Below are 12588 nucleotides of genomic sequence, written 5' to 3'. Positions count from 1 at the left end.
GTGTCTCTTCCTGGTGTTGGCCTTCAGTGCTCAGCGTGGCCCTTCAGTGCTCCCTCTTTCTCTAGCTGTGCTGACCCAGTGCTGTGACAACACATGACTGAGGGAGTTAGATCCCTGGGTGGGTAATGGAGCAGCGCCTGCTGGCCTACACTGCACTTTATAACAATAAGCACCTGAGATCACCACAGCATAGCAGGGCTACTCTGATCAGTGCAATGGTCCCTTATACCTCAATGAAAGCTCTGCTGAGCATCTTTTTTTTTTTTTTTTATTAATTAAGGTACTACATATGTGTCCTTATCCCCCCATTGTTCCCCGATCCCCCCCCCCCCCCACACTTATGCCCTCACCCCCCTGTTGTCTGTGACCATTGGTTAGGCTTATATGCATGCATACAAGTCCTTTGGTTGATCTCCCCGCTTACCCTTCCCTTCCCCTACCTTCCCTCTGATGTTTGATGGTCTGATCAATGCTTCTTTCTGCTAAGCATCTTTTCAAGTTATGGAGACAAATAGTCAGAGATATGCAAACTAAAACTTTATTTCCAAACATTATTAACAATACACATACAGGCATATAAACAGAAGTGTGTTCTAAAAGGTTGTAAATTTCACATAATGTAAAAAAATAAAATGAGTATGTTACCTTTGGAGGACATACTGAGATTGTCAAAGGTATGTTTACAGCCTTGGCCAGGTGGCTCAGTTTGTTGGAATGTGGTCTTCTCCACCAAAAAGCCTGCAGATTCCATTCCCACTCAGGGCAAATAAGTTTTAGGTTTAGCCCCCCTTCGGGGCACATAAAGGAAACAACTGATTGACGCTTCTCTCTCACATAGAGGTTTCTCTCTCTCTTCCTTTCTGTGTCTCTATATCCATAAACATATCAGTTGAGGATTTAATTTATTTTATAAATATTTTTAAATATAATTTTTATTGGTTTTAGAGAGGAAGGGAGAGTGAGATAGAGACATCAATAATGAAAATCATTGATCTGCTGCCTCCTACACATCCCCTACTGGGGATTGAGCCTGCAACTCCAGGCATGTACCCTTGACTGGAATTGAGCCCAGGACCTTTCAGTCTGCAGGCCAATGCTCTATCCACTGAACCAAACAGGCTAGGTCTCAAGTGAGGATTTTAAACAAAATGTGTTTACAGTTGATAATACACAGAAGTTTATTCTTGTATTATTTGTTATTTATTACAGTACATATTTGTATCACTCCTGTCAACCTGCTTTTGCTCAGCCCTGTACATGAACATTTTATAAAACATGAGACAACAGCAAGACAATTAGGATTCCAAAAAATTATATGAAATAACAAGCAAAATGAGTTTCTCTTTAAAAATATATATATTTTATTGACTTCAGAAAGGAAGAGGTAAAGAGATGAAAAGAGAAATGAGAGGCAATCATCCATTGCCTGCCTCCCACACATGGCCTTCTGGGAATAGAGCCAGCAACCAGGGCATGTGCTCTGATAGGGAATCTAACTGGGACTCCTGGTTTATACTGACCAGGCTAGAATGTGTTTCTTATGAAATTTCTGATTTAGGTAAGTCAAATCTATACAACACAGCCTCATCGAACTCAGAAAATGCAGCACAAACTGCAAGGACACCCTTGCCTAGGGAACCAGAGCTGTTACCACACAAAGCCAGAGGAGGAAGCCCTGGTGGTGGTGGTGGTGTGGGGAGGAACAAATCTGGAAAATCCTGCTCACAATGCCAACGGTGGTGACTAGCTTACATAGTCAGGGTGGAGCCATCCAAAATTGGTTTCAAATGTTCACACTGATGACTCACCACATACCTGAAGAGTATGAAAGTTTATTACTCACATGATAAGGTTTTGTGGGGAGAGTCAGTGGCTCTTAGAATAGGAACCAAAATGATTGAGAGCACAGGGAAAAGGGACTAGCTTGTGGTGTTCGTGTTGGTTACTGGGTGCTATCGGTGGGAGCCTGCTGACACTGATGGAAACTTGCTTGATTGGAACTTCCCCCCTGCACCCAAGGATGGAGCACCTGGACTTTCTCATTAGCTTTCCCAGGTGTAAGGTCAGGGAGGAGAGAAGGGTGAGTCCTTGAAGTTTTCAACATTCAAACATCAAAACCAGAATCAGGATCTTTATTATAAGTATTTTTTTTTTTCAATAACAAGGGAAGGAAAAAAGCACATACAAAAATCCATCCAAATTGTTATCACTTGCCACAGCCGATATTGATTATAAGGGATGCTGAAGAAGATGCAATGGAAAAATAAGGCATAAGTTTTTCTGTAAAAGTATCAGTGATTCCATGCAAGTATGACCTGTTATTCAAATGATAAAATGAAACCGCTCCCAACTCATAGTCCAGGAAAATGCCAATCTTCGGTTGTTCTATGGGGGAAGAGTCACTTGTAGGAATCCAGAACGAAAATTGCCAGCATCCATTTCTTGCTGATGGTGGTATGTCAGTATTTCTGGGGAAAGATTCCTTACATACACCTAAAAAACATTCACCTGTGCCTGTTATTTCTACCACCCAAAAATGCCTGCCAGCATCAAATCCCTCAGAACTCAGGACAGCTGGGTAAGAAGTAAGATCCTGGGGATTAGGAAAACCATTTGGTGTCCTGTATGTCACACTTCTTTTACTTCTTGACATAATGAAGTTTGGATGGGCAGTTTCAGGATCCAGTGTCAAATATGCCTGAAATATTCGGAACATTTTATGCACGCCCAAGTAATGTGGGGGGAGATTGTAAGTCTCCGTCTTTAAATCACATGAAAACACTACTAGGGTCTCTAGGTTTCCATACCCGTTGTGAATGCTTTCAATACCTGTGAGTAAACCCTCATCTGTCTGCAAACACTTCTCTTCTATTTTACTTAACAGACTGCTTAACCTGAACCTATGGTATGAAATTTGCCTTCCATTTTCAATTAGTTTTTCTTCAACATCCTTCTCTTCTATAAGTAGATTGTTATCGATTTCATTTTGCTGGATTGCTAAGAAACACTTAATTTCTTTACATTCATTGTCCAACTCCTCCCTCCATTTTTCTATCTTTCTCTTCACTTCCCAAGTATTTTCAACTTCGTTTTTATATAACATTTCTACATTTTCAAGATGACTAGCCTTGGCCTCAATGTGCCTTTTGAGCATCTCCCTGTGACTAGCTGCTGCTTCCTCAATGGGGATCAGGGGCTGATCCTGGTGGTCGGATGACATCCTGCACTGGGCACACAGCAGCTCCAGGTCCTTTTCACAAAACAGGGTCAGAACCTCACGGTGCTTTTTACACAGGGGTTCCTCTTGCCTTTTCTTCTTTCCCCTCATGCTGGGAATCTGCTTAACAGTCTCAGTCATGTGATATAGTTGGATGTTCTTCGTCAAGCCCCTGTCACGGCAGTGGTGGAGGCAGACAGGGCAGGGAAAGGTGTCCTGTAGACCTTCCCAGCGCTGGTGGATGCAGGAGGAACAGAAGTTGTGCCCACACTCAGTGGTCACTGGGTCTCTCAGGTAATCCAGGCAGATGGGACAGCTGGCCTCTGCTTGGAGCTTGGCCAGGGAAGCTGCAAAGGCCATGGTGCAGTGAAGGTGTCTATCAGAAGAGACTCCCTTCAGTCAGTGTGATCCTCCAGGAGGGAGGAGAAGTGAGAAGCTGAGGTTGGCTCAGGTCTACCTGTCTGTGGATGTCACTAAGAGCTTCCGAGCAGAGTTCCAGTGGGCAGCTGATGTCCGTCTGCTGTCACCTACTCCTTCTGTAATGTCGCATCGCCAAATGAAAATCAGCTGTGGATTCTGGTCAAAAACCCAGCACCATCCAAGTCATAAGTGATTTCTGTAGATTAAAAGATATCACCATTTAAAAGTTCAACCAGCATTAACCCTTCCCTCCCTGTATGAACAATATGTCAGGTAGTCCAAATCATTTATCATGACAATACTTAAGGAGGAGTTGGAAGTAAAGTCTATTTTGCAACTTAAAAGGAATTAATCAATTCAGGCAAATTGATCATAGGCCTCAATCTGAGAAGGCAGGAGAGGGGGGGAAAGAGATCAACCAGTGAACTCATATGTATATATACATAACCCATAGACACTGACAGTGAGTGTCAAAGGCTTGAAGGGGAGGAGGGTGGAAAGGGCAATGGGGAAAAAAGGTGACATATGTAATACTTCCAACAATAATGATTTATTTTTTAAAAAAGGAATCATGTGCTGTGGGGAAGACAGAAGGATTTGTAAATCCAGGAGCGAGGTTCTGCCTACCTACAGCTGCTTCTGTGTGGAGACCTCAGGTAAAGCACCATCACCATGTCTGACCAGGAGGCAAAACCAACACCTGAAGATTTGGGGAATAAGAAGGAAGGAGAATACAAAGTCATTGAACAGGGCAGCAGTGAGTTTCACTTCAAAGTGAAAATGATAACACATCTCAAGAAACTCAAAGAATCATGCTAAGATGGGGAGTTCCATGAACTGGCTCAGGTTTCTCTTGGAGGGTCAGAGAATTGCTGATAATCACACTCCAAGAGAACTGGAAATGGAGAAGGGAGATGTGAGTGAAGTTTATCAGGAACAACAGAGGGTCATTCAATGGTTTAGATATTCTTTTTCTTCTCTCCCCTCAATCCTTTCTTATTTTTTTAAAATATATTTTTATTGATTTTTTACAGAGAGGAAGGGAGAGAGAGATAGAGAGTTAGAAACATCGATGAGAGAGAAACATTGACCAGCTGCCTCCTGCACCTCTCCCACTGGGGACGTGCCCGCAACCCAGGTACATGCCCTTGACCGGAATCGAACCTGGGACCCTTCAGTCCGCAGGCTGACACTCTATCCACTGAGCCAAACCGGTTTCGGCCCTTTCTTATTTTTAAAAATAGTTCTTTTTTAATGTGGCCTTCACAATGGAATTGAAATGTAATCACACATCCCCCCATCTCTTTAAAACCTGTGGTAATTTGAATTCTAGTGCCCATTATTCATTATTGTTGGTTTTCACTATGCTGAGTTTTGGTGATCAAGCCTCAACCTCCTTCATATCGCCCTCTCCTTTTGAAATATTACATGTGTGCACAGGGAGGCCACCCCTTTCAGGACTGTGCATTTTGAGGCTTGTGATAAATGAGGTGGACCAATGCAAGTGTTCATAATACTTCTAATTGGCCCGGAAGTTCTAGCATGTGATTGCTTCACTGCTGGACTATGACTTTCAGTGGGAGGTGGGAGTTTTTCAGTGAACTGAACTGTGGAATTATGGCCTTTCATCAGCTTGAAGCTACTTTTAAAATCTGAAGGTCTGGACCAAAAGAAGAGGACTATCAGGTTGGAGTCAAGAAGACAGATAAGGTGAGAGTAAAGACTAACACCAAAGATGGCTTCACTGAAGAGAAAGTATTTTTTTTTTAAAGAACAGATTTTAAAAAATATTTTTATATTTTTATTGATTTCAGAGAGGAAGAAAGAGGGAGAGAGATAGAAAGATCCATGATGAGAGAGAATCATGGATTGGCTGCCTCCTGCAAGTTCCCCAATGGGGATCGAGCCCACAACCTGGGCATGTGTCCTTGACTGGAATTGAACTGGGACCTTTTGGTTCGCAGGCTGATGCTCTATGCACTGAGCCAAACTGGCCAGTGCAGAGAAAGCATTTTTTTAAAAAATATATCTTATTGATTTTTTACAGAGAGGAAGGGAGAGGAATAGAGAGTTTAAAACATTGGATAAGAGAGAAACATCAATCAGCTGCCTCCTGCACACCCCCTACCGGGGATGTGCCCACGACCAAGGTACATGCCCTTGACCGGAATCGAACCTGGGACCTTCCAGTCTACAGGCCGATACTCTATCCACTGAGCCAAACCAGTTAGGGAAGAGAAAGCATTTTAAGAATAAAGAAAAATCTTGTCAGAGATCCCAGAAGAGTTTTAATTTTCATTAGCATTTCATAAATTTACTCGTGCAAAAGTTTGTGCAACAGAACACTGCTCTTTTTTATTTTATTTGTATTTTGTGTCCTGGGATATGGGTTTTAAATGGATATTGATTGTACCAGCTTTATTAAAGTAAGCAAAATATTTTTGGGGAAAAACAGTGATCTTGGCCAGGTAGCTCAACTGGTTGGAGCGTGGTACAGATGTGTCAGGGTTTCAAGTTCAGCTCCTGGCCAGGGCCCATGTAATAATCAAACAATTAATGCAAAAAACAAGTGGCACAAATAGATCTCTCTCTCTCTCTCAATGCCCCCCCCATTCCTCTCAATCTAAAAACCCATTACTAAATGGAAAAAATATATATTTTTTATAAAAGAGTGGCCAGTTTTGCTCAGTTGGTTGCAGTGTTGTCCCACGTACCACAAGGTCACGGGTTCCATCTGCAGTTGGGTCATACAGAGAGGCTACTAATCAAGGTATCTCTCCCACATGGATGTTTCTCTTGCATTTTCTCTTTCCCCCTTTCTCTAAAAAAAAAATAATAACAAAAAGATATCACAGAACTGTTAGAGGGAGTATACCATTATTTGTGAAGAAGTTTTGCCAGATAAATGAACCTAAATCTCATCATCGTTCCAAACTATCTAGTTACAGGAAATATAAGTGATAGAGAAAGGTCTGAAGAATAATCTGGTCAATTTAACCTGTCACCTTGGTTGGACCACTGCATAGCTGGTAGCAGGTGAAACACTAGTTCTGGGTGTGACTATGAGGAGATTTGTATTTGAATTGGATGAGCAAAGCAGATGGTCCTCCCATTGTCAGTGGACATTATCCAATCCACTGAGGGCCCGAAGAGAACAAAAACTGGGGAAGGCTGACTTCACTCTCTGCTGGACTCAACAAGCTAGCACTTCCACCCCCTGTCCTGGATGCTCTGGGTTCTCAGTCCTTCAGACCCATCTATTCTCAGACTCTCAGGCCTTCAATGACACCACTGTCTCTCCTGGGTCTCCTGCTTGCAGACTGCAGACCATGGGACATCTCAGGCTCCATAACCTTGTGAGTCACCTCTTTTTAAAAAATGTCTTTCTAGCCGAAACCGGTTTGGCTCAGTGGATGGAGCGTTGGCCTGCGGACTGAAAGGTCCTGGGCTCGATTCCGGTCAAGGGCATGTACCTTGGTTGCGGACACATCCCCAGTGGGAAGTATGCAGGAGGCAGCTGATCGATGTTTCTCTCTCATCGATGTTTCTAACTCTCTATCCCTCTCCCTTTCCCTCTGCAAAAAAATCAATAAAATATATTTTTTTAAAAATGTCTTTCTAAATACATACTATTTGGTTCTGTTTCTCTGGTAAACCTTTAATAATACATGGAGTAAGTAATCAGTAAAATCCTGACTGTAACAAGCTCTACTGAAAATTCGATCTTGTTGCTTTAACACAAATATAAACAGGAAGTAAAAACACATGGAAGTAGGTTATAGGAGTTAAAATAGACTTACAAGATATACACATCAGTTATTACTAGCATGTATAAATCTAATTTCATTTCATTTTCAAAAATATTTGATCAAAATTTAGTTGGATATTTGAGGATTAAAAAACTGAGTGAGCCCTGGCCGGTGTGGCTCAGTGGATAGAGCGTCGGCCTGCAGACTGAAGGGTCCCGGGTTCGATTCCCGGTCAAGGGCATGTACCTGAGTTGCGGACACATCCCCAGTAGGGGGCGTGCAGGAGGCAGCTGATCGATGTTTCTCTCTCATCGATGTTTCTAACTCTCTATCTCTCTCCCTTCCTCTCTGTAAAAAATCAATAAAATATATTTAAAAAAACTGATTGATAATTATGTTACATTGATGTAATTAATGACATTAGAGGTATGTACATTGCCTTGGCCTGCTTTTTCAGTTAGTCCCAATATGCCGAGGTTTCAAGCTAAATCCAAGATCAGAGGACATAGAAGGAGCAACCAATGAATGCATGACTGAATGGAACCACAAATCAATGTCTCTCATTTCCAATCTCTCTCTCTCTCTCTCATCTTGCCCCATCCTTTCACTCTGTAAAACAAATAAATTAAAACAAGAACATGCCCTAACTGGTTTGGCTCAGTGGATAGAGCCTTGGCCTGCAGACTGAACGGTCGCAGGTTCGATTCCGGTCAAGGGCATGTACCTTGGCTGCGGGCACATCCCCAGTAGGGGGTGTGCAGGAGGCAGCTGATTGATGTTTCTCTCTCATCAATATTTCTAACTCTCTCTCCCTTGCCCTTCCTCTTTGTAAAAAATCAATAAAATATATTTTTAAAAAAACAAGAACACAAGTATGTAAATTAAGAGTTTCTTTTAGAAATGTACAATGAAAAGCTTAGAATTAAAATCTTAGAGATTTCCTACACAGAAATGGCAAAGTTTTGATACGAGTAAAAGTTGTAAAAAGGTTAGATATAGAATATGGGTTCTTTTTTAAAAAATATATATTTCATTGATTTTTTACAGAGAGGAAGGGAGAGGGATTGAGAGTTAGACACATTGATCAGCTGCCTCCTGCACGCTCCCTACTGGGGATGTGCCTGCAGCCAAGGTACATGCCCTTGACCAGAATCAAACCTGGGACCCTTCAGTCCGCAGGCTAATGCTCTATCCACTGAGCCAAACCAATTAGGGCTAGAGTATAGGTTCTTCATACATGAGTTCATAAAATTTTCCCTCCTATTCTGGATACCTAGAATATTCTATAATTTACTTTTTTTTTAAATATACCACTTTAATTCTATTTCAGTGTTACTCTGCTCTCTTTAGCAAAGAAGGTTTCTCCTACTCCTTTCCTTAAGCTTCATCCATTTTCCTTCATCTCAGATCCATTTCATCTCCTTTCTTTCTCACAGTTGTTTCAAACTGGTCCCCTTTCTCCACTCCAAATCCATCATCTTCTTCCCTGTTTCCATATCCCATCCCCCCATACAAATCTCAATATTGAGATAAATTGAGATTAGAGAAAGACCAAGGCTGGCATTAAAGTTCCACCTGCTTGTAGGTTATATGGGCTGGATTTCAGGTCTGATCTGAGTCTGCCTGTCATTGGGGATGGGTTTTTGATCATCTGTTCCTTCAGAGACAGATGCAACCAGGAAAATAGCAACAGCTTCCCTTTCAGTTTGGTGTCAGCATACACCTCAATTTAGGTAAACCTCTTGGAACCCGTTTTTTATTTTTCAGATATTTAAATATTTTTTTATTGATTTCAGCGAGGAAGAGAGAGGGAGAGAGAGATAGACACAGCGGTGAGAGAGAAAGAGAATCATTGATTGGTTGCCTCCTCCATGCCCCACACTGGGTATTGAGCCCACAACCCTAGCATATACCCTTGACCGGAATCCATCCTGGGACCCTTCAGTCCTCTGAGCCAAACCAGCTGGGCAAAGGCTCTGTTGTTGTTTTTTTAAATATATTTTATTGATTTTTTTTACAGAGAGGAAGGGAGAGGGATTGAGAGTTAGAAACATTAATGAGAGAGAAACATCGATCAGCTGCCTCCTGCACACCCCCTACTGGGGATATGCCCACAACCAAGGTACATGCTCTTGACTGGAATCCAACCCGGGACTCCTCAGTCCACAGACCGACGCTCTATCCACTGAGCCAAACCAGTTAGGGCAGAAGCTCTGGTTTTAAACAAAAAGAATTTGGCACCAGACACGGAGACATTCTAGAAGAGGATTCCCACAGGCAGCTTCAAACCAGCACTTTGAGGCACTTTGCATGAGCAGATATTTGTTACCCCATAGGTCAGATTGGGATTCTGATATCTGTATTTTTTGCAAGCATTTTGATGATGTAGGGCAAGGCTAACTGAGGGACGCCAGCAATAATGAAAGCATGTGTCATAAAATAATCTGAATCCAAGTGATGATTGGCTTGTGAGGTAAAGTCAAGGCCCTGCTAGAGTAGCCATCCAAAAAGCCAACTCCCCGCTTACCTGGGGCCTGCTCCTTGGAGTGAGTCCCTGAAGTGTGTCTCCAAGAAGAGTCTCCGAAGCCAGTCTCCTACCAGATAAATGCTTAGTAATGTGAGCCTGGCCTATATATACCACTAGGAGGGCGAATCTCTTTAAGACCTCTCCCACCAAAGCTCCTCCCTGGAGGTGGGACACGGGTGGGTAAGGTATGGATAGGAGGAAGTTCAAAAGTCTGGTTGGTGGGATCTCCTCTTATTCCTGCAGGCTAGGGAGGACTAACCTTGTTAATAAACGTAATCTAATTTGTTCCTTTGGAATCCTCCCTTGAACTTCTCAACACTCTTTAATCACATTTTGCAGAGGAAGAAACTGAAAAGTCAAATCTTATCCTAGCTGGTTTGGCTCAGTGGATAGAGCATTGGCCTTCGGACTGAAGTGTTCCCAGGTTCAATTCCAGTCAAGGGCACATATCTGGGTTGGGGGCTCTGGGTTGGGGGCTCAATCCCCCATAGGGGGCGTGCAGAAAGGAGCTGATCAATGATTCTCTCTCATTGATATTTCTATCTCCGTCTCTGAAATCAATAAAAATATACTTAAATAATAATACTAATAAAAGGAAAATCTTTGCTTCCTTTACAACTTGGGCCTAGCATAATGGCTCCCGTAAAGAAGGGTGGAGAGAAGAAGGGCCTTTCTGTCATCGAGGAAGTAGTGACTAGAGAACACACCATCAACATCACAAGCACATCTATGGAGTGGGTTTCAAGAAGCTTGCTGCTCTGGCACTCAAAGAGATCTAGAAACTTGCCCTGAAGGAGACTGGAATTCCAGTATGACTTGATGCCAGGGTCAAGCTGTCAAGATCAAAGGAATAAGGAATGTCCCATACCGTAGCTGGGTGCAGTGGTCCAGAAAATGTAATGAGGATGAAGATTCCTCAAACAAGCACTATGCGTCACCACTTTTAAATATCTACCAACTGTTAATGTGGGTGAGAACTAACTGCTGACTCTCAAATAAACTTATAAAACTGCAAATAAAAGTAAAATCTTTACAAAGAAAGGTAGGAGTACAGTACGTACTGTTTCTTGAAAGAAAACTGGCCCTAGCCGGTTTGGTTCAGTGGATAGAGCATTGGCCTGTGGACCGAAGGCTCCCAGGTTCAATTCCAGTCAAGGGCACATACCTTGGTTGCAGGCTCCTCCCCAGCCCAGGGTCTGGCAAGGGCAGGAGGGAACCAATCAAGGTGTTTCTCAATATTTCTTTGTCTCTCCCTCTCTTTTCCACTATATCTAAAAATCAAAGGAAAAATATCCTCGAGTGAGGATTAAAAAAAACAAAAAATTCTGACAGATATAATCTCATTTGGCTGTAAAGTGAAGCTGCAATGAATGCTTAAAGCAATCCATGAAATATATCTATGCATGTGGGTGCGGAAAACTACCCAAAACTTCTAGATATATTTTTTTGTAAAAAGCAAATTGTAGGGAGCATTTGAGATCTTGCTTCCCAGCAATGGTTATCAGTTTGGGGTCAAATAAACATAATTTTTTTTTTAAAAAAAAAGGAAAGTGTAGAACACAGCACATAGTAGTCTTATATTGTATTATTAATTAATTAATTAATTAATTAATATATAATGAGTGTTCATGCTTGTGTGTTGTGTATGATGAGGATGTTTTTGGATGGAAACAGAAGACACTAAAGGATGGTCAGGCAGGGAAAGAAGGCGCCGAGCTGGGAACGCGGCGGGAGAGGACGAGGGCGAGGGCACAGGGGCGCCGGGCCGGCCCCAAGAGGCCCGCGGAGCAGCCGCCGCCGCCCGACCGCAGGTTCTGCGCCCCGAGGCCGCCTCTCCCCGCCGCCGGCGCCGCCGCCGGCCAGGTGCGCCTCCCCGCGGGCCGCGCCCCCGCCGCCCCCTGCGGTCCCGGTGCGCCCCGCACCGCGCCCCCGCCGCCGGCCCGTCAGCCCTGCGGGTGCAGAACAGCCCGCGCGGCAGCCCCGCCGCCCCGCCCCCGCCTCGCGGGCCGGGAGGAGAGCGCCCGCCGGGGGCGCCGGGCAGCGGCTCGCGCGGCTCAGTGACAGGCGGGCCAGGCCGCCTCGGCGCCCGCGGGCTGCGCTCTGCCCTCCGCCCGCGTCCCGGTGACCGGCGGCCTCGGGGCTGTGGCCTCCCGCGCCCTTTCTCTCTGGTTCTCCGGGCTCCGCGCGCGGCGCTGATCACGGAGGGAGCCCGGCCCGTTTCCTCGGTCCCTCGTTGGCGCTCGCTCCGGGGGGAGCAGGTGCTGCCGGCCCCGGCGGAGACCCCGGCCGGAAGGTCGCCTCCAGGTGGGTCGGATCCGCGCCCTTTGAACTTGCAGGTTCTTTACGGTGAACCGGCCGGCGGCGGGGACACGGGGAGCGGGGCTGCGGGTCCGGCCCCGGGGACACTGCGTCTGGCCCCGCGAGGCCGCCCGCCCCCAGCCCCACGCCCGCCAGGTCGCGGAAGCACGTGAAGTTTGCAGAATCACCGCTATTCGGTTGTTTTCAGTTAAGATTTTTTTTTAAAGTCTGCGGATCATCGCTCCTTACTCATTAGAAAGTGGTTACCAGCAAAACCAATAGCATTTCGAGTCAGTTAAGTTCGGAGCTAAAGCATAAAATTCACAATCACGGGAGAAGTTCCCAGAGGCGTTTCGTTATAACTTACACCAAGTCCG

The 12588-nt window shown here is 44.5% G+C and overlaps 1 protein-coding gene across 1 annotated transcript; it reads right to left on the bottom strand.

The window, feature by feature from the left end:
• Window positions 1-2206: 2206 nt before the first annotated feature.
• On the bottom strand, window positions 2207-3577 carry LOC139011378 (tripartite motif-containing protein 60-like). Its single transcript, XM_070416936.1, has one exon. It carries the CDS (start codon window positions 3575-3577, stop codon window positions 2207-2209), a length of 1371 nt encoding a protein of 456 aa, XP_070273037.1.
• Window positions 3578-12588: the final 9011 nt, after the last annotated feature.

The sequence above is a fragment of the Myotis yumanensis genome, unplaced genomic scaffold, assembly GCF_028538775.1.
Source record: "Myotis yumanensis isolate MYYU_CA2020_CCGP unplaced genomic scaffold, mMyoYum1.0.hap1 SCAF_5, whole genome shotgun sequence".
In the NCBI taxonomy this organism is placed as follows: Eukaryota; Metazoa; Chordata; class Mammalia; order Chiroptera; family Vespertilionidae; genus Myotis; species Myotis yumanensis.
Note: the sequence above shows the minus strand (reverse complement) of the source record. Positions and strands in the feature narration are given on the sequence as shown.